This window comes from Athalia rosae, chromosome 2 (assembly GCF_917208135.1).
Source record: "Athalia rosae chromosome 2, iyAthRosa1.1, whole genome shotgun sequence".
Taxonomy (NCBI): domain Eukaryota; kingdom Metazoa; phylum Arthropoda; class Insecta; order Hymenoptera; family Athaliidae; genus Athalia; species Athalia rosae.
Genome location: NC_064027.1, coordinates 28748748 through 28771883, shown reverse-complemented (window position 1 = coordinate 28771883; position 23136 = coordinate 28748748). Strand labels below are relative to the sequence as shown.

Below are 23136 nucleotides of genomic sequence, written 5' to 3'. Positions count from 1 at the left end.
GATATGCGTACGGGTACGATGCCGTGACTTATCGGCCACTTTCAGCCCACATGATCGTACCAGGTGCGTGACCTGGTTCCCATCATCCATAACTCAGCTGCTTTCATTATTTCTGGCAAAAAGCGAAGGAGGAAAAAGAAAAAAAAAACGTGGGAAAGAAGTTTATGCGTAATCAAATCTCGCGCGTATTGCGTACAACGTGCAGGAATTGATGTTATTTTACGTTCGAACGTTTCATTTTTTTTCTTTTCGTTCGAATTTTTTCAATCGTCGTTAACAACGCGGGGAAGCTTTCAATTTTATATTCGAGATCAATCGAGATTAGCTTTCAGGAATATCGAATTACAACGCATTCGGAATTTTTGCTGAGCCGATCGGTGGCTGCGGGGGTTGTACGGAGATTGATTAAAAATTCTTCCATCTTTTTCGAGACGAGTTTTTTTCAATTTTCTCTTAATTTTATTTTCCCACAAAGTGTACGTTTCGCACGTTCGAAAGGTGGGCGTAAATCGTTCGAACACGCGTCAGGGGTTTGAAGAAGAAGAAGAAAAAAAAAAAAGAAAAGAAAAAAAGAAGAAGAAGACGAAGAAGAACAAAACGATGACAATCGGGAGCGACGACACGAGATTAATTTCAAACGAGACGAGCGGTTTGTTTTTTTTTTTTTTTATTTTATTCCATTAAAATTCGTCGAAAGCGAGAAACGTACTCCCAACTAATTGGGTTAGGTCGGGGATCCCGTAGACAGTAGCCGGCCTGAAACGATCGCCGGATAACCGTCGGAATTCAATATACATATACCAAATCCAATATAGCAGATTCGCCGTTATCGTCATTTTCGCACAACTGTGAAAATTCTGCGGTTCGACGGTACGGAACTACGGCGCTTCGTCAGCGTCTGCGTTTCGGTTTCGGTGCCGTCCTTTCGAAAGCGATCCCCGGATCAGCTGTAAACATCGTTTTGACACGATCATGTTCATGTCCCGTGTCGCGCATGGTTGCTCGAACGATATAAGAACCGGATTACAAAACCCCTTCGCCTCGCCTCCCCTAGGCGATCGCGCGAGCGGGACGGGGATCAGCTTTCATCCGACGCACGTCATTTTTCCAGACTCGTTCTCCCTACGTCCCGCCCTTTTTCGAGCCCCCGAGATTCCCGTCTGTGTGTGTGCGTGCGTGTGCGTGTGTGTCTGGCGAATACGCCCGGTAAACCGGGATCGGCAAAAAATCAAAGGCAAACAATACGGAATTAGCGGCGGAGAATTTGGCAAGAAAACTGATTTCTTCTATGGTACGAGTATACCGTACGCTTCGATTTGTTTCGCGACTCATTTCGCCGAGTCGACGAATTTTCTCCGCCCACGCGAGTGCGAAACGTTCGTTTCATTTCCGCTCCTCTATAGCCACCTGCGATCGGGCAGGTGTTGGTTTCGCGTACACGTCCCCGTCCAACACGCACGTATTTCTTAGGGCGGGTGCAAACGCTCAGATAGTTGATGCGCCCGGGCACCCACCCCCTCGTATTACACATTTACATACAAATAGCTTGTAAACATACCGCGGTCACCCTTCTTCGCGCACACCTCCGACGACATTAGCATCCGTCCCCCCATGGTTGTTCCACGTACTCCGGGGCGTGGTATTTTTCATTTTTCAGTTTTTTCTTTTTTTTTTTTTTGCACTCTCTTTGGCGATTTTCCTTTTTTCCAAAAATCGCGCGCTGGCTGAAGGGTGTCCGAAATTTTTATTCGCCGTATCCACTTTCGAGAAAGAAGAAGGGAAAAAAAGTAAAAAAAAAACACAGATTTCGTGTTCCAAATGACAAATTTGAACAAAAAAATCGAAGGGGAGGATCGAGTGAATTTTTTTGGAGTTCGACCGATTCGGAGTCGTTTGGAGGTGAAACGGGCGAAAGGATCCCCGTGGAATCGAATTCTGCCGATCGAACTTGGTCCTTCAATGGACGTAATGGTGAATTTCTTGCACCCGAATGATCGATACCTTTTTTTTTTTTTTACCTTTAACTTTATTTTTGAAAAAATATCCACTTTTCGTCAAAGCTTATACCAGCACTGAATCGAGAAGTGAAATTAAAAAAAAGGTGAAACCAAAAAAAGAATTACGTAAAAATAAATATGTAGGTTAGGGGCGGGGGCGGGGGGTGGAACGAAAGCCAGAAATAACTGCCGCTAGTTTCGTTCTCTATCGCCGATATCGAGTAATACTTTTTCCAAAAATAGACGTCGAAAAAAATAGACGTACGGATAGACAGATCTACAAATACATCTATTGGTATCGCCGCTATATCAGCGGACAATCGAAGATTTAGATCAATTGACGGATATTTTTCTCATTCGTTCATATTTGACGCGTGAACGTTATAGTGTACAAGTACAGCTATATACCCGCATTCGCGTCATACACGAGAGCTGCGGAATTCGGTGGGATGAATTGTTTTTCGATGAGAATATTTTCATGCATACACCTACGTATGTAACCTATGTACGTAATTCCGTTGCGAAAATTTCAAAATTTGTAAAAATATAAAACTCGAAGAGGATACAACGAGGTCAGCAAATGTTTTTCGCATCGTTTTGAATATCGATGCGTCAGGTATGATTACCGTGATTGATATTTGATGAAAAAAAAAAAAGAAGAATTACCTGCGTTAATCTCCAGTGTTTCGATGCCTTCGCTATGGGGTCCGTAACTTGAGTGCAAGCCGCTCCAAATAACATGACCTTGTGAGGTCCGCTGTGCATCATGTCAAAAAACGCCTTGACCCCCACAGCCGCGTTGCACTGAAACAAACGATCGAGAAATTTTTAACCACTTTTCGTGTATCAATGCGATCCAGTCAACGTTTGTATACCTTTCCATTTTTTTTTTTTTGTTCCCTGGAAAATTGGAGGGGTTAAAAAATTGGCTCTTCGCTTTTTATTTACGAGAAAACAAATAGACAAGCCGAAAAGCCGTATACGGGACGCGTGACCTACGAGGGGTTCGAATTAACTTGATGGCTGTTGAATTAAACTGAACGTGAGACACTCGAGTGACTCCCGCGACGTGAATTTCGAAGTAAGGCAGAGTTTTGGGAGGGTTATGAAATTTTTGAGAAAACGTATATATACACGCGTATATACATATACATATACATATATAATATAAGCATAAACAATTTGTCTCGAGATTGAAACGAGTCGAGAGGGTGCCGTCGACTAGAAGAGCACGTACAATGTAAATAATTTTAATTCCCCCCGACCCCCCCCTCCTCCTCCGTAGCAACTCCGAAAATGTACAACAGTTTGTTTTCCTTCCATTTCTGACGCATAATGCCGAAATTCCTCGTCGCGGTGAAACGCGAAGAAAATTAAATAATTGAAAATGTCTCCGTCTCGTCGACGGACGTCGTCGTAAGGGGGAAATGAAGCGGGGGAAAAAAAAAAAAAAAAAAAAAAAAAACAGAAGAAAAACAAGAAAGAAAATCGTATACGAATAAATTTACCACCGCGATTCGTATCCGTCCGCAATTTTTGGCGCGCGTCAATAATCATCCTCCGGTAGATTCGCAGATGGAAATTGCCGGGCACAAAGAGTCAAGTTGCCCGGGGGGGTCCGAGTCGCGCGACGCCTTTAGTCTGAACTTGAGATCTCTTTGTTCGGTATTCAAATAGCTAAAGTTGACGATGAGTTGCTTCCAGTTGAATGGGAAAGAAAAACAGAGCCGTAAGATGAAAATGAAGATGAAGACCAGCGCCTAGAAACCCTGCGAAACGCTGACGAGAACGCCGAGACGCGAGGGAGGGACAAAAGTTTCGCTCGTTGCGACGAGGACGGAGCCCCCCGCGTTTCCTCCGAAACTCAGAACCGCGCGAAATCGGACCATCGGCATTTCTTCACGGGGTGTTCGAAACTTTTATTCACCCGTGTAACGGTCGCGGTGAATCGAGCGCGCTTTTTTTTACACACGAATTTCGAGCGCCCCGATCGCGCGAATTGAACACCCTGCGCAAATATAAGGGCGAGTAAGTCGTAAGCCTGGCGATCCCACGATGATAATTAGTTCGACGAAATTCCTTTGTTCCGAGTACCTAATTATAATTTAAACTCGACGTCGAGTGGGATTCTAACGCTAATTGCGGATCGCCGATTGAAATACGTTGCGCTGCACTGCAACGTGTAGTGTTGTATAATACGAACGACGTGTGCGCAAAACTATGTATGCGTCAATTATCTTGAGAGTATTTTTCCATTTTCTATCGAGACGAAATTTTACCGCGTCGAAACGTACGCGTGTGCAACGTTCAATTTCCACGCGTACCCGCTACGTTCCTTTTACGGGAGATTCGAGTGAGCATTCGTTTGTGAACGGAGGTGGTGAGCATACTTTGCGGCTGTAGACGTCGGGTCCCCCCCCCCCCCCTCCACCTCCACCCCCTCTGTTTGCCAAACTGAAGAATCGCAAACATTCGAAACGTGGAATCTACTCGCAAAAAGCAAATAAATCTAAATAAAATAACGTTCGAGAAAAAGCGGTGAAAAATTACTAATTACTTCCAGTTTATTTTTTTGGTTTTTTCCTTTTTCTTCTTCAAACGAAAGACGTAAAAAAAAAAAAAAACTGAAATTAAACTTTGATGAAAATGTACAATAATTAATTCAGTCCGAATCGAGTCACTCGATCCATATAGTTTAAACGAACGTAAATTGATTTCATTTATTTATTTCTAGAGAAAGAATGAAAAAAAAAAGAAGAAGAAGAAAAAATTGGATCGAGTCGACTCCGGCTTCGGAAGTGCGGGGTATATTATATAAAGTGTACGGAATATTTCTAGAATTAAACGAGTGATTCTAAATTGAACATCAGGTGTATTGTTTTCATTCATCTGCTCGAGTCTTCCGTTCGGAATAATTATCCGAAGAGCTTTGCGACGGCAATTAAAATTAATAAATCTGTTCAACTGCGGGAAAATATATTTAACCGTATATTTTTACGCGCAACGTCAATTTATCAAATCGCATTACATTTTTCGACCGCATAAGAAAAAAACGAGAGAAAGAAACTGAAGCGATAAATAACGAATGAAAATATGACGTACAATGAAAAAACAGAGGAACCACGAACAAATAAAAAATAATCGTTGTTCACGGTACTACGGTTCGACAAAGGATGAGGACGATAATTATCGTGACTAAAAGAGCTTTCCCATAAAATTTACCGCGTAGTCTATAAATACAACGATATAAACCATACGGACAGCTATACGTAACCGACGTATTTCAGGAGCTTTACTAGACACCTAAGCGCACAATAAATCCAGCTCGGTTCTTTTCTTCTGTAGTTTTTTCCCCTCGCACTTTCTTTTGCTTTTTCTCTATCGCTCGAAGAAAATCCTCCGCACGACGACTCCGTATAGGTAATACCTTCGCGAGGAACGTAGTCAATTTCAGTCAACATACCCGTTATTCGGTGTTCCCGTAAACACGTAGTGCGGGATCGCGAAAGGGGTGAACAACGGGGGGATTGATACTTTTTTCGGCCGCCATTTTAGGGGATAGCTTTCACCGATGTACCGCAACTACCATCCACCGCTCTGCACCGCGACAGCGTCGTTTCGAGGAGTCGGAATTGCTCGACGTCCGAAATAAAATATCTCGCCGAATATATCTGTGTCTATGGCGAACGAATGCAAGCGAGAATGGAGGAAAAAAAAAAAAAAAAACGACGAGAAAAAATAAACTTGAATGGAAAAATATTTCGTGCGAGAGATTCGCACGTGCTTCGGCTAGAGATTTTTAATTATCTCGAAGACCGCACGTCTGAAAACGATTCTTTGATTATTTTATTTTTATTTTTTGTTGCAAAACTTTGAAAAAGCTTTCGGAAGTTTTCTATTATTCTTATTTAAAATTAGTGGAACACCCCCGAGATTCGTCATCCGTGATTACGGAGCGTGTGAATTACATTCGTGTGAAACTTCATAAAGTTAATTACTCGAGAAAGATGAATTCCGATGGACGAGGGACGATGAAAACGCACATTTAATTAACAACAACGTACGTGCGCGGTAATCTAGCGATTAATTTATCACGGTTTACTTATAATAATTACGGGGGCCCGCGAGAAAACTAACACGTTTGCGATAGATTAGTTGGCGTACGACGAGTCTCGAAAGTGCCCAAGGAATTCTCGATTCGAATGAACTAACGACGCGACTTTTTTGACTTTTCTCTTCTTTCGTTTTTCTTTCATTGCTACTTCTTGTTTTTTTTTTTTTTTGTTTTTTCTTTTCTAAAATTTAAAACTTTTTTACTACCGCAGCTGTTTGCTAACCACACAACGTGTCCCAGGTGGAAGTAACGCTCGGAGTTTCGGGTTAACTGCCAAAGTTTCTTCAAACTTGGAATTATCGAGGACTCGACCGATACAAAGTAAATGACTGATCGACCGCCACGTTCATTATCTTTTCTGTTTTAATCCATTCGTTCGTTTTCTCTTTTATCTCATTTTTCATACGCGCTGTACGAATTTATTTCGACGGCGCGGTGAAGAATTTTCGGTCGAGCGAAAAAAAAAATTTTCCGTTATTTTAGAAAATTGAAAAACGAGAGTAAAAAAAAGTTGTCGAATCGACGGCGGTGTGACGATTAGTACCGACGATTTTTTTCATTTTTCACGTCGAGAGACTCGTGGTAAATTGGCGGAGAAAACTTCCGTGCACACTAAATCGACGCCAGGGGTGCGCGTGGATGAAAAGCTTTGAAAATCTAGTCGTTGAGTAGGTCCAACTGGGATGCGGTGAAATTATGAAATATAAATTAAGCCTTCCAGGGATCTTTTGTGCTTAATATCGTTTGATCTCGTTTGTGTTTTTCTTTGTTTGCGGTATATACACGTCTGACCGTGCCAGTATTCTGGTTACCCGGTCTGCAGAGAGTGTACGGGAGCTGAGAGCCCGAGTTTGAAAAGCTCCGCGCGCTCGGGTTTGTTAATAAATGAGGAGGTATATAACCCAGTTCGAAACAACGAAACGCGAAGCGTGCGGGGAGGGCCGCAGCTCGCGGGCTGTTTCTTCTTCTTCTCCCACTTCTTCTTATCAGACTCAGCTACCGCCGCACCGGTCTCGAAGGAAATCCGAAGAAAATTGCAATTACGTTTCAACGAGCGAAAAAGCAGCGGTCCCGTTTTCCCCTTTCCCCCCCCCCCCCCCCCCAACGATACCATATCGCAAAATTATTTTTCCTTCGATTCGCGCGGCTCCTTCAAAATTTTATTTACCCGCAACGCGTTACGCGCGCGTGTCCTCGACGTGCTTTAAAAGCTACCCGATTCCGCACGGATGTACGTACCGCTCCACAAAACTAGTTTCACGCGTCGTTCGGAGTTAATTTTGGGCGGCTATATGTAACCTGGGTACATAATATAATGTACGCGCATAATTAGTCATTCAACGCGAGCACAAAGCTCGAACTAATGGCTCATAATTGTAGCTACATGGAAGCGCTTTCTCGTTTGTTCCCGCACACAATTTCAGAGAGCCGCAACGATCGCAAAAGGCAAATAAACGCTACCTAACCCGTAGCGCAGGTACGACACACGACCGATGCCCGCACACCCCGACCATAACCGATGGCAAATTGCAGGCCCACTTCGAACCGTTACTCGTTCAACTATGCAGCAGGGGAATCCGCACAGACTTCCGTTTAATCCTACACACTTTTTTCAACGAGGGTATCAAATTTCCGATCTCATTATTCGCGTTTTTTGGCCTTTCGCTTTCGACTTATTTGTTCTGGTTTTTTTTTTTTTTTTTTTTTGTTTCGAAATATTTACAAAAAATTTCACACAGCTGCAGAGGAGAGAAGAGGAAAAGAGAATAATTGTTTATTTGCTCGTCGAATTTCATTGATACGTTAAGAATTTTAGGGTGCGATATTAATGTTTGAATATAAAGGCAAGATTTGGAAGTAAAATTTTTTATTCAATTTTAAAGGAGCGTCGTTACGGGCTTGACAAAAGTACCTGCTCGTTGTAAAAGGAGATCGGGGGTAAGCGAAAGATCGTCTTCAGATTCGCCACTCGAACAAATTTTCCTGCAGGTTTTATTATTGTCCAAATTAAACTCCGTCGGTTCGAGGTATATAATTTTCCCCGATCTTTTTGTCCCCCCCTCCGGCCATTCGACGCGCTACGTAACTCGCGGAATTGTTCAGCCAATCGAAATAGAATCGTTCGAACGGACTGCGGAGAGGATAAGAAAAAATTCGCCGACCCTCCCTCATACCCCTCTGAGAATAATAAAAACGAAAGTGGGGAAAAAACAAATAGTAATTTTTTGAAAGTATCGAGATAAAATAGTTTTTTTGATCTTCGTCGGCCGCAGTTCTTGTTTCGTCGAAGCTCGTTAGAGACTTCTGCGGAACGCGGATAAAAACCGTGAGCGAAAAAATTCTCCATTGTTTTTGGTCGGATGTAAAATAATTATCTAGGAAACGGGTCACTTGTCGCAGCGATAATGATGCACATCGAAAGAGAGAAAACCCGCGGCGGAATATCAAGAGTATATAAATATTACATTCCTTCAGATGTGCAATATTGCCGTCCGAAGCCCTTTGAGGTCGGGTATTTTTACATCTCTCGGTATTTGTTATTTTTCATTTTTTACCTCTTCATTTCCTCTCTTTTTCCGGCGTTTCAATAACACGTTATAACGACGAGGCAGCGGCTGTACAACCGGATAACGTGGCGTATGAAAAAAAAAAAGAAACAAAAAAAAAAAAAAGAAATGGCAAAAATTCGATGAACGGAAATTCCGGCACGTGAATTCGTTCGTTTCGTTCGCTAATTCCAAGCAGATGCCGAGGCGAAAAACTAGCGATATAATTTCAGCACACTCATCAGTCTAGGTTATGAGGGCGTAGGGATTCGGATCGAAATATAATTGAATCGAGGGTTCGGTCCGCCGGGATTTGCCGACTTTCGGACGTTTGCATTGCAGTTGGTCGGTAAACTTTTCCATCGCAGTCGGTCGGCCAACTTTTCCATTATCCGAGACGAACGATCGACCTCCTCCGAAGGAAAGGAGCCCGTGCAGATATTTTCCAGAACCCCGTAGGGAGGGATATCCTTTGAATCGGTCCACTTCTCACCGAATAATAATCATCGTCTATCCCTTATCGCTTAGAGTACCTCGAACAGTGGCCGTATTGTAGTGAGAAAATAAAAATCCAAAAAAATGGAGAAAAGAAAATAAAGAAAATAAAAAAAAAAAAAAAAAAAAAAGGAATCACCCGACAATCTTCTCGAGAGTGATCCAGACGACTCGTGAGTCACCGTCTGGAACGGCTTCGTATCGCAGTTTCATTATATTGTGAAAAGATGGAACGATTTCCATCAGCGAAAAGTTCTCTAATAAGATATACGATGTACCGTAGGTTGATGCGTCATAATTTGACCCTCGCGTTCTCCTGACAAGTAAGACAAAAAATAGAAATGAAATAACGAAGAACTGACAGTAATTAGCAACGGCTGGCTATCGGTACACTACCCTATGTAGCGTGAGCGCTGCGTAGTTCATTTCTTTTTTTTTCTTTCTTCTTCTTCTCTTTTTTACTTTCAACGAGTCTAGTTTCAGACGATTGAAAAAAAAGAGAAGGGAAGGAAGAAAGAGAAGAGAAAAGAAAATCACATTTTGCGAATCTGTAGAGAGAAGAAAACTTGAATAAACGACCGTTAATATATGTATACTTCTACGTACAAAGGTTGTATAGCACTCTATCCCGGTGTACCTAAGAGAACTGCATTAATCAGATGGTCCAACCTGAAGCAGGCCGCAAACTTTTCTCGTTAATCACGACTCCATTCCCTAGTCCGCTTCGATCTAATAACACGAGTTTGCATAATTCCTTTCGAATTTGCAATTTGAACGCCTATTGGTAGGTACACACCGTGCAGTTTAATCATCTAAAGAAAACCGATGTCATCCGACGCTAGAAAATCGACGCGTCGCTCGAACGTGCCCAACGATGCGAAAAATCAACATCTTTATCTATCGTAATATATTCATCCTAATTACGTCGTAAGATCAATTTTTTTTTTTTTTTTAAATAAAATACCTGCCCCTCCCCACCACGCGTTCATACCGCTGATCGAAATCGAATTTGAGAAAATTCACTCCCTGCAGTTAGATTTTACGGTAAAATAATCGATCCGATAAAATTACCGATGAGCGTGGAAGGGAAAATTTTTCAAACCGACGAGGTAGCGGCAATTAATTTTTCGCTAGTTATCAAGCGAGACTAGAAAAGAGAATTTTTATTCGTCATCGAGCGCAGAGGGGACGACGCGACGGTGCGATCGAGTCGATGTAGTGCGGAGTTTATTTTATCATCGAATTAAAGGGAAATAAAATGCAAAAAAAAATAAAATAAAATCCAATATTTAATTTACCGCGGTTATAATGATACGATATTAAGCCCGGGCGCGGTGGTGCCGGGGTGCCATGAGCTTCGTGATCCCGGCTTATCCCGAATATCCATATAGAGATCTTCTACCGCACCACGTCAGCGCACTATTATAATGACTACAGCTGCACGGAGCGGTATTCGATATGAAAATTTGCCACTTCCCGAGAACCATCCCCTTTGGCTCACCTGTCGCCCCCTCCCCGAGTCCCGAGTCTCTTTCTTTTTTCTTAACGGTCTCCGTGACTTTTTTAATTACGTCGAAGTTCTATCAATGCAATCGATGTCTCCTCTGTACGTGTACACGCATACCTACGTTAGATGTGTATATTTAATTCTGCCGACCTCGGATTTCATCGAAATGAGATTAAAATTAGAAATTTATTTTTTTAAAACTGCCGCAAATCATCCAAGTAGATAGATATTGTTTGACGATATTTGCAATTTATACGTTGATGGAACTTCAAATCGAATCGCACATTTTCTCAAATTTTTCTTCTTCCTTTTCGTCTCTTCCCCTTTTCTATCGCGGGAATTTTTTCGATTAAAAAAAATACATGGGAATAGATGTCAGAAAACTCTGTTGAAAAAAAAAAGTTAATTTTTCACTCCAAAATCGAAAGAACTCAAAGGAGTACCCCTCAGGATTTCAAATATTGGCGCGCCGCACCCGAGCGCTCTCGATCTCGTTCGTATTTTTATCGCTGCGCGGCGTACCGCCTCGCGCCCCGTGACTTCTCTCGCAGTAAGAATTAACTCCCGATTTCATAGGGCAAATGCGCCCATCAAGCATTTCGGTAGCGAGCGCCGGCTCACCAAGAAAAGGGGAACCTGCGTCGCTCCTACCCACATGCGATTTTTACACGTGCGTCAGGCGTTCAGACAGCCGGCACGTGCCGCAATTCAAACATAATTTATAGCTTTTTAACAGGTGTCGAGGTGTGAAATTTTTTTATCCCAATTTTTTTACTTTGCTGTGATTTCTAGCAGGTGTCAAAGCATCTGTCGACACCTGATAGAGATCTTGTTCACACCTCGCTAATTGACCCTTTGATCCACCTGATCGGCGGCATCCCTTTGCGGTATTTCTGCGAATTCTATGTAACCGCGAACCGTTTAAATAAGTAAATATGTGAAAGTTCAGCAGTTAAATGGTTCAGGGTACACTCAACGAGTTCAATTCTGTCCCACTGTGCCATACTAAAGCATACGCCCGTAGTACAGAATCGGAGTCGCCGAGTGTACATGAAAAAAAAAAAAAAAAAATTTTTTTTTTTTCGTACAACGCGTTATTACACATTATGGGAGGGGGTGAGATACATTATTCGTTCATTTTCGAGCTCACAATAGTAGGCGCAATTTTTGTTAATCAAATTGTTAATATTTTGATAGAGAGAAAAAAAAGAAATGGGAAAAAATGAAAAATAGTAAAAATACTGTACAAAGCGAACTCGTCACTCTTTGACGTCCTTATGTAGGTACAACGTTAATTCCTTGTACTACGTGACACGGAGAGAAATTGTCCGGAAATTTTTTAACCCCTAAAAAATTGATTCGCAACTCGGTAATATATTCCGAAGGTGTGTAGCTTATATATACCTGATGTACGAGGAACGTATCTACTCCGTGCAGAGAAATGTGACGGACTTGAAATTAAATTAAATTTAACCCACGTCAAAATAAGGGGGCGGTGGGGCAGTGGGACGGCAGCAATCCCAAAAATCCCGTGTCACTTATCAGCTCGACGTACGTAAGGTACGCGCGCGGTTTTCTACGAAGAGAGATGTGATGTGTGCGGATCAAATTACCAACGGTAATTCCTCGTTGTATCCAGCGGGATCGGAGGAAATTTCAACCCCAAACAAAAGAGTACATATATGAAAATTTGTAGATTTAACAAACCGACGATAGAATGTAAACGGAGTAACGCGTAGGGCGTGGATTTTTCGAGGGTAATTTTTTGTCTTTTTTTTCGGTGAAAAAAAAAATTCTCGAAAGCAAAATCGATCGACACGGATTTTGACAGCGTTGCGATCGACGAGGGGAGATATTTTTCGCCTCGCACAGACGCACGCACTTACGTTTCGCAATTTGGGTACGAGTTCAAAGGGCTGTAAGCACGACGGTCGGATGACTGCGGTTGGTTCGCTAAACTTTCTAACTATTCGTGTAAACCAAGCAAGTATAGCGCAGAGCTAGGCTGTTTCAACGAACGATGTATTTATTCGCAAACAAACAAGATCAACGACAACGAAACATTCTGACGAAGAGCCGCCGACACACGGTGCACACGCAGACCCGAACACTTTCGGGGAACACGTTAGCGATTTGAAAGCTCAAATTTGAACGACAAATAAATTTACACCGCTCAATGAGCGTAGCGACTCGCGGGATCACCCTTCGTTTCCTACTCTACAATTTCGTTGAAAATTTTGAAGCAGAGAAAGAAAAAAAAATCCCTCCGCTTCCTTCGTCGATCCCAGAAGCGGGAATTCTCTTCGAAGAAGGACGAGAAGACTGAAAAAAAAAGAAACTAGGAAAGTTAGAAAATCGCGGTTCCCGTGCAAAAAAAATTTCTCGCCGGTGTAGCGCGCGCGTGCGGTGTACTAATTTTTAATCAAAGTTCCGCAACGAGTAGGTATCGTGATTAGTTTCGATGTTCGACGTTACCGCGTAGCACCGGGTTCAAAGCGAAAGCTCACAATCGGTTTAGTTTCGCGCGGAACGGCTCGCCTATGGAAATGTCGTTTGCGATCAAAAGCTTTGCGCGTACCGCTTTCGGTCATTTTGGTCATTACAAAGGGGACGTACACACGCGCTGACGTGTACGCTGCATACGCGCGACGTGACGTGACGTCCGCGTTGTATCGTACAAAGGAGAAACTGGACAGTCGGTCTCCGGTCAGACGCAGCCGTGTCACCGACCACATTTGACGTCTCATTTGAGCTAACTGCGACGCTTTATACGCCGCTCCTATCAAAAGACAAAAGCGAAGGAGAGATTCCACGCCGAAGAGCACACTGGACGGTATCTTTCGTTCGTCGGACGGATGGAAAGACAACAAAAAAAAAAAAAAAAAAAAACGAAATTTATCCCTTCGGCCTTCGCGTCGCCTTATGTTCGTTTCGTACTTCATTGAAGGAGCAGCGGAGTAATCGATTCGTGAAAAAAAACAAAACAAATACAAAGAACAAAAAATTCAATCGTTCATTGAAATATCCAATTACGCTACCGATCGAGTATACCCTGTGTCCCGGCGTTCACACCGCGCGGTACGTCTGGCTGCCCGCTGTCAGGTTTCACCTGCTCTATAGCACCGCGTCATTCACGAGCTTTGATTAGACTTACCGATATGGGGTGAGTCTGGTTCGGTTTTCGGTTTTTTCTTCCCTTTTTTTTTTCTCTTTTGATACACCGTCGACCGCAGACTTTCGCTGACCCTAATCTGTTTCCTTTTTTTTTTTTTTTTTTTTCAATCTTTTTCTTTCTCCGTTTCATCTTTGGTTAATTTTAATTTTTTTTCTTCTCTTCCTTATTTTCATAAGCTCTTTTGTATGAAACGTTTCGGCTGAATGGTGTACCGAAGCGTGTTTAAAATTAAAACGTGTATTTAAATTCCGAACTAATTAAAAAATGTAAATTTTCACTATGGTTTGACCGACAAAAGCTCGAGCGGAAGGTATACTGTAAATATAAATATGTATTACGGTATACGCAATGTACCAACCAGAGTTTACCCGCAATACGTAAATTTTCTTTATCATTTCCGTATTCTTTTCTTTCCAAATAATAGTTACATGATCCCGGTTTTGGACGAAGGAAAACCCAAAAACTAAAAACCAAAAAAAAAAATTCATAAAACTTCGTCCGCACGAGTTTGTTAATTTTTTTTTTTTCATCCAGGTACAGGTACTTTGAATGCTATAACAGAGCCTCGTCTTACGGGGTGGACGTTGGAGCGTAAGTGGAAGAGAAATGGTGGTTTACGTTGTTGTACGTGGGTGAGAGTTGGAAATTCGCGAGGCGAAACGAGAAACTAGAATGGACACGTTGACCACCCCATTGTCGACCGGTATACACGTACATTACGTACATACGTACACATTACCTTTGCACCGAAGTTGTCCGGGCGACACGTATTTGCTTTTAAAATCCACTCGATAAATTTCCACTCTTTGCACAGGTGTATATCTGTAGCCACCTGATAACGCGGAGGTAAGACTCTCAGGGCTGTCCGGTCGGGGGACCGCCGTGATGGAAAAAGAGCGACTAAAAATGGTCGAAGTAAAGTAGAAATAGAAAATAAGACGAAACGTGTACAGTTACGCTATGCGATGTGGGTAGGTACCTACTCATGGGTGAGAAATTGTTTTATTCATTTGGTTTTATTTCGAATCGTCCTTTATCTGCACCGTGGCGCACCGTTTTTTTTTTTTTTTTTTTCTTTTTTTTCTTTTTTTCTTATGAAATATTATTGTATTATACCGATGTACGGTGGAAAAAGGATCACCGAGATCATTCCGTACGCGACGATGGACTCGACGCCTTTCTCAACCTTACCTTAAATTTTATTCCGACGGAGTAAATGACGATTTCCGCTCTTCGCGTCAAACTCAGAACTCTCCTAACTCCGCACTACATATTTTTGTGCCCCGCTATTTTTTCAGTCTTTTTTTTTTTTCTGTCCTCATCATTTTTTTTTATCCCGGTCTTAGCGCTCTTCATGTTTTATTCAAGCTCCCCATAGTTTATGCCCCTCCGTCCGCATCCAGAGTCACAGAGGTGGATGAAAAATTTTCAATTCTTTCGACGTTATTTCATTTATTTCCTTCATCTTGAATCGTCATTAATTTCTCATACGTTTTTTCAAATTTCTACGTTACCCGCAAACTTCGTTAAAAACAACACGAAGTTAGACAAAATAAATTCATCGCATTGGCTGGTTGGGTTTTTCGACGTATTTCAATTGATTCTGATTGAATTTTCGTAAAATAATTTCCGTGGGTATACGGTGATAATTTGCGAGCTAGATGTTACGTTGAATTTATAACGTCAATTAATATCAATGTAATTTATTCATGCGCGGCTGGGTATATGTATACGTATTACACGTAAGCACGTACGTGGTACACGCGCACATACATGTGGGGAAACTATGACAAACCTATGCGCGTATTGGTGGTGTAGCGAATCCATCGTTGAAATATGAAATCTCCCATTTTCCGATGCCACTGTAATACATACGTACGTATACTTTTGATTGGACAAAAGTTATCAGGCCGTCACGTGACGCGGCTGATTCTACAGCAGCTATAAGCTTGATTTGTTTCGAATCGCGAGGGATTTTAGCTACCCTGTATTATAATATACGTACACGTATATACCTGCGCACATATTGAAATGCAGATCGAATTTCCGATCCATCGGTTTTTCTTTTCCAGTTTTTATCTCGGTTGTCTACCTTGTTTTTTTCTTCCTCCCTCCTCCCTCCTCCCCCCCTTCCGCCGCCCTTATCATCTCGCTACTTCCGGAATACATCGGATATCTGGTGTAGGAGCAGATTGAAAAATTAACTTGTTTTATAAGGCGGCCCCGCAGTAATATAACCTCGAGCCCGGCCCGGCGCGATCCCCCGTCGTCCTTTAGGGAATACTAAAACATTTTTCATTCCCGCACCTTGAAATGCATAATTTATTAAGAGGAACTATACGCGGAAGCTAACAATTTTCTTTACTTTGATACATGGAAATTTGTAATGTAGAGAAAAAAAAAAATTTCTTTCTTTTTTTTTTTTTTTGTTCCGCACCGCATACAGGACTAAAAATTTGATTTTTGCCAACGGTGGTTCCAACGTTTTTTCATCTCTCCTTCGATTCTTCAATAATAAAATAATAATTCGTTTGTTTGTTCAATTTATTTTTATTATTTCATCGGAATAGCGCGGGGCTTACTTCGATTCGATATTATGTCGAATTGATACGAAAAATGCGAATATATGGGTATAGCACGTGTAACAGGAAGAAAAAAAATATCTGTCGTTTACCCGTATACTTCTACTCTGGTTACGATAAAGGTATACGTTGTTACCCCCCCGTGTGTAGTAAAAATCTGCCTTTTCACCCCTTCGCACATACGCACCTGTTCATACAAATTGGTATTTTTTTGCCGCCGGTAGCCAGAGATATGCAAACCTTGCGTTTGCAACGCAAATATACGAATACGTTGGCGCCCTGAATCGGATCCCTCCTCCGCTTTTCTTCTTCGTCGTTTTTTTTTTTTTGCTTCTTTTTCGCTCTCTTTTTTCTTCGAATTTTTTTTTTTCATTTCTCCCAACCGAACGTTATGACCCCGAAGCGAGACGTCGCGACGCCCCGAAAATCGACCCGCGTTCTAACCCTACACCGCCGAGCTTACTCTGCCGAAATCTTCATGTTTTGTTACCGTGAATGTCGTACGTGCGCATAATTTTCCTTTTTTTTTTTATTCCCTTTCGTCGCGGCAAGTCGCCGAAAATATTTTACCACTTTTTTTTCGAAAAGTTCGCAAGGTTTTCGAAAAACGTGGCCCAACTTCGAGTTGACATTAAAAAAAAAAAAGAGAAGAAAAGAAAAAGAAAAGAAACCCATGGAAACCAGAGAAGAAAGGGTAAAATATAATCGTATGAATATAAAATTTGCGGTAACTGGAAAATCAATGGTGATGAAGAAAAAAAAAAAAGAAAAGAATTGACATATTTCTATATACAAATATGTATGTACATAACACATATGTTTCGAAGAGGGTCTGAGACCTGTCGCGCGTTGGCATGGAAATCTCCATTATATACCTACGCGGGTACCTACATATCGTAATAATAAGGGATGAGGGTTATATGAAGCGTGAGATGGCAGCGCTATGTATTTTATCTATAGATACACAAGCGCGTACATAGGTTGTACATAAATGCACGTAACTATGTAGAACCTGAAAGCAAACACAGGTGTGTTTCTCGATAATTATTAATGCACGCACTCGGGAGATGATGTTGCTTGTCTGCAGCAGGGGAATAACCAGAGAGAATCGTTAATTCAATACCCGCGTGTTTGCGTAGACGCGTGTGCCTGTGCAATATACAATACTTGTATTTATATACATATATATACTTTCGAGATTATACGCACGGGGCTGCGCAGGCGACGCGGAATTCTTTCCGAAAGTATCACCTCGTTCGACGAGGAGGCGAAAAATTGAAAATCGTTGTTTCATTTAATTTTTGAGTAACCGAATTACGTGAGACGTAATTTGCGCAAGGAGACGCGCGTACGTTCGCACGTGTGCGTACAGCAGTCATCGTCGCTCTTGTCCCGTTTCAACGAGAGCTAGAGCCTCACTTTTCGGCGTCTAAGAAGCCAGGGGATCGTTAGGGTGAAAATTACGTTCAACTAGAGCCAACTTCGGCCAACGATGCCAGACGAACGCGTAGGGGTCTCGCGTTCCCTACGTCCTTTCATTTCGGCTTCAGGTTTAATTCCGTTAAACGTTCGCGCGCAGCTTCAACTTTGTCAAATTTACAATTTCGACCTATTTACCGTACGCGGCGCGAGAACGATTGACGCAAATGCTTGTGAAAAAGAGAGATATTAAGAATGAGTACGAAATCATTCCAAAGTCATTCGTACCACACACCCCATGCGATGCGATCAGCTGCAACGAATGCACGCGTACATCGAACCGCAGCCTACAAAGAAGGCTGTCATTCGCAAGGATGCTCGGTGATAAATTTCATCGCTCACATAAAACACAGTCAATTTATCGACAAAACCGATCGCAACGCGCGAAATCCACAAAGAATCGATCCCGTAGCGTATTGCGACAAAATGGAGTAACACGAAAGAAAGAACACGAACGAAGAAATCAAATCGGAACAACGCCAGCAGTTATTTCAAGTTTTACGATTCGCTGCAGTCGACTTCGACTGTACGGTGACATTTAAAACTCTGTTATTACAGGTGCTTCGCTCTGCGCCACTACGACACCTGTCGCTTAACCGATGTGTACGGACGTACGCCCCGTACACCCGATACATTTAAAATCCGACGTCCGTCGCTTCGCGCGGAGAGTTGCGCGATTCTTTTTTTATGCTTCTCGCCCTCCGCTTTTCGTTTTTTTCTCTTTCAGCCTCCGATTGCCGCGGCGCAGATTACACACCGCGCGACGCAAACGTCGGAATTTTATCGACGAAAATCAGTAACGCGCAAACGGACGTTTGCCCGGTATCTTTTATTTCCCGTACGTCTCGTTCGTTTGTTTCCGCACGAAAAATTAGGCATCGGAACACAGAGACGATTGCGTCGACGGTTTTTCTCTCCTACGGTCAAGCTTCGAGGCTCCCCCTTCCTCCCCCCTTCCTCCCCCTCACCTGCGATTATTCGGGAATTCGAAATCCGAGGAGAGGGGTTAAAAATTGTCGTCGGAACGGCGAAATGTTGGGGATACCCCCCGAGGGCGGCACGTTCCATTATCAAAAGGTATCCGGAGGACGCGTACGTTTTACGAGCGTTATACGGGGTCCCGCGCGGATGGCAGCGGGGTTCTCCCGTGTGTTGCGCGAGACTTTCTTCGATTCTCCAGTCAATGTAATACGTGATGGTCTCCGTTTTCGCTTCTTTCTCTCTATCTCTCGCTCTCCGTCGTCCGGCGGGTGTAGCCCCGGGTTGGTAAGAAATTCGCCGGCTATTAACGGCGACTTTTTTGAACAAAAATATTTCAACGAACCGCGCAAAGCGGGAGTCGTTTTCGCAGTCGTTTCCTGCTAACGATACCGGAAGATTCGAGGCAATATTTATATCGATCGGTATCGGAAACGACGATCGAATTACCGCGGAATCGAGTTACCGTCAACCGAACGTCGGACAGCCACTACGCACATTCGACGGAATTACTCCCTTCGTATATTTCCGCGAAATCTTATCGGCTTACATCGATCGATAATTCGATAATCGGGGAACCTTATTCCATTTCCGTTACTACGAACTATTGTTCACTGTACCGGCGTAGTCGAGTTGTTCGCTTTTAGAATTTTATTTCTTTCTTTCACTTTGCAGGCTTTCCAAATATTTAAATATTTTTCATGCTTTCAGTCACGGTGAATTCAAACTTTGTAACTCTTTAACGGATACTCCATTGAAAGAATATTGGAGTAAACGGGTTCAATTAAACTTTCGAAGATCGCGACGTTGAATTCCGCGTACACGGACACGGAGTAAAGTCATTTCGGGGGAACCGCCGCCGCGTCAATCGGAATAGGAAGCTGCGTTCGGCTGAGCGTATTATCCGAAAATCGCCCGGCGATAATGATAATAATGATAATGATTATAATAATTAATGATAATAACAACAACGACCTCGACGGCGATAATAACAATGATAAGGTGCTATCGAAATACCCCGAATAATTAAATCAACGTCACCGTACTACTATTAACGATTGTGTGATACTGGAACCAATTTATGTTTGGCAGGAAAAGCTATTAACAATATACAGAGTCGGCTTTCGTCCCACGAGCTTCTTCCTACCCCCCGTTGCCGCTCCGAAATATATCAAATTTCAAGCCACTGTACGTCGATATATTTGTGAAATATAACGGAAATATAAATATGTAGTAAACAGCCGAGGTAGGTACGTGCGTATTTGGTATACCGTCCGCGTCGATCGATCGCGAAAATTATCCACGTTTTCATTTCAATTTCACAACGATAATTTTCAATTCTGATAAAATAAATTTTTGGTGAAAATGGCGGATATTTAATGAAAGGAGATTAACATTGAAAGAACGCACTTGCTACCGTCATCGCGAAACCGTAAGTGAAATATTTGAAGAATTTTGAAAAAAATTATCCAGGCCGAAAAGAACAAAAAAGGTCTTAAATAAAAATCAAACTCGGTGTTACGGGTACCTGGAAAGCTATACGCGAGTCGGTGCTGAGAGGTTACGGGTTGGCGAGGGGAGATCGTTTTCATCATGAGATTAAAGGGTAGTAATCCGACCGGAAGCACGAAAAGATAGGGTGAAAGTAGTGAAAGGAGCTTGCAGGCTATAAAAAGACCGCCTCGTAATATCGGGTATATTTATATAGATGTACACAGATATATATATATATGTATATAAACGCGCGAGTATATACCTATTTGTACATAAAATTGAGGGGAGGTTAGCTGCACAGTTTCAGGCGAGAGAGGGGAGGGGGTGCGTTAGAAAGTTGTAAAAAAATGTCTTTCGAAGTCAGTCGAAAAAATTGCCGATCTTCCGAATCGGATTCTGCGAATAAGAATGATAGAAAAATATATATATATTCGAAAGTAAAAAATTAGTCGCAACGTTATACTTATAGTATATTATTCGTTACACTCTAAATAAAAATGTTTGATTGCGATGACAAATGGAGCTTTTTTTTTTTTTCAACCATCGACGTGACATGACGTAGCGATTCTGCACCTGTGCAAACTTCCAGGGCTAGATATATCTATGTATACGGCCGCTATGCAGGATGTACAATAAATTCAATATTCTATGAAAAATGGGAAAATTTTCTCATGTTATCTATTCGAGTATCTATAGCTGCGAAAGAGGGAACTGGATTATATCAAGATAGATTCTTCTGCAGTAACGTTCGATGCACGTATACGCATATTGGATACCGTATTTTTACTTTTCCCTTTTTTTTTTTATTTTTTTTTTATTTTTTTCTCATTTTATTTTTACTCTTTCTTCCTTTCGCGAGTCTACGTATATGTATATAGGATCGCGAATTTTGAGATGAGCGAAGAGAGGAGGATACCAAAGAAGAGCGAAGTGAAAAATAATTGCGATAATAATCCCGAGTGAAAAATAAAAATAGTAGAGAAAACGAAAAAGCAAATGAAAGTAAAGAAAAAAAAGCACACACATTTCACTCAATCCACCCGGACGTTCGTAAAAAGGGGCAACGGGGGTAGCGAAAGCGGCAACACAGCAGCAACATGTATAAATCCCCCGGAATCGCATTCGGAGATCAAAGCAGTTCAGTCATACTTGCTTTTATTACGATCTCAATGACTCTATGCTCGTCGGCTCGGGGCGATGTGCAGCTGCCCTTCCATTTATTTCGACAACCTAAAAAACTTGGAGTTTCGCTCAAACACATCCGATTCCAATTTACCTTCTCTACCTACCCGTACATGTAAGGTGGGTGGCTACAGCGTATCGTCGAATAATAATTTTACCTTATCCCCGAGAATTAAGCGAGAGTCTCTCTTATTTCCATTTCTCTTCTCTTTTTCAGACATCCCTATGAAATTTTAAATTTCCATTGAAATTCAATGGGATCTAGGTATAAAAGGCATGCAGATCGGATAGTCCGACGGAGCGTATGAGAAAAGCCTCTGTCGATTGTTTTTCCACTTGAGTTCACATCGGTTTGGTTTTACCTCCTGATCCGTACCTATATCGATATCTGTACGCCCACCCTGTACACGTACCCCCGTCCAAAAAGAAAAAGAAACGCAGAGAAAACTTTTCGAAAGAAGGTATCGAATGAAAAAATGGGGCATCTTAATTCGGATCTACATTAATCACGTGTGTTAAGAACAAAAATTATACTTATTACACTTGTGAGTATCATAAAAAATGTTATGCGACGTGATCTTTTTTTTTCGTATTCCATTTCTTTTTATTTTCTCTCCATCTTTTTTTGGGCATATTTCAATAAAGAATCCTCTGCGCTTAATGTATGTGCGTTCAGCAAAGAATCTCTCGTGTTACGTATAGCTTGATGTCGTTGGAACAAAGCATTAAAAAAGAAAAAATAGAAAAAAAAAAAACGATATAAAAGAAGAAACGAAATCTCCTCTCAAAGCCTTCGGCCTTTCAACGTTATCTAATGCTCTTATACCTTTTTTCTTCTCCTTTATTTATGTCTATCTTCATACTATTCCCCCAAGTGCGCTGCAATTCATTATCGCGCAAAGCCAGTCTTGTTATTGAGTGCATTTTTCCGGTGGATCATTTTTTTTCTTTCCTTCTTCTTGAACTCAGTTTGACCTCGTTCGAATATTATTATCATTTCAATAAATGACGCGTTTCGCGACAAATCAAAGAAAATTTTCAAGAAAAAGTTGACCAAAAATTCTTCTACTCTTCTTATAAATTTATTTAACGTGTTATATCGAATTGGACATTTTTTATGTTTTCAATAACCGCACTTATGTGACAAATTGGTTCACAGTTGGATGAAAAAAATAAAAAAAATAAAATAAAATAAAAAAGCAGGAATTTTCTGTAGCCCCGTATAAGAATAACTTTGAAAGTTTTCAGCCCGCTCGTTCTCCGTGAGATGTGAAACGTCATACGCTCTTTTTTGTTCACATTTAAAAGCGGAATTCAATTTCGAAACGCTCGAGGGCATGTTAAAGTAAGTTGTCCGATTGGGATGAAGTTTGATGTACAGAAATTTGTCTCTCTGCAAATGAAAAAGAATGAAAAAAAAAACTCACGGGATGAGATTCGAGAGGATTTTGACTTTCGCGAAACAACATCACGAGGACCACACACTTGTTTTTTGTCGTTGTGTTTTTTTTTTTTTTATTTTGAATTCTTTTTACTTCCGTCTTTCTTTTATATCTTGTTTCGTCGTTTTTCCGGATGAACTTGCGA

General features: G+C 41.7%; 1 protein-coding gene across 6 annotated transcripts in view; it reads right to left on the bottom strand.

The window, feature by feature from the left end:
* The window catches only part of LOC105693171 (gamma-aminobutyric acid type B receptor subunit 2), a 120701-nt gene that overhangs the window by 33328 nt on the left and 64237 nt on the right, over positions 1-23136 (bottom strand). For all 6 annotated transcript variants that reach the window (XM_048651243.1, XM_048651246.1, XM_048651247.1 and 3 more), the window contains one exon: positions 2664-2801. In XM_048651243.1, the coding sequence (XP_048507200.1) occupies positions 2664-2801 (138 nt within the window). The remainder of the gene's footprint in view (positions 1-2663; positions 2802-23136) is intronic.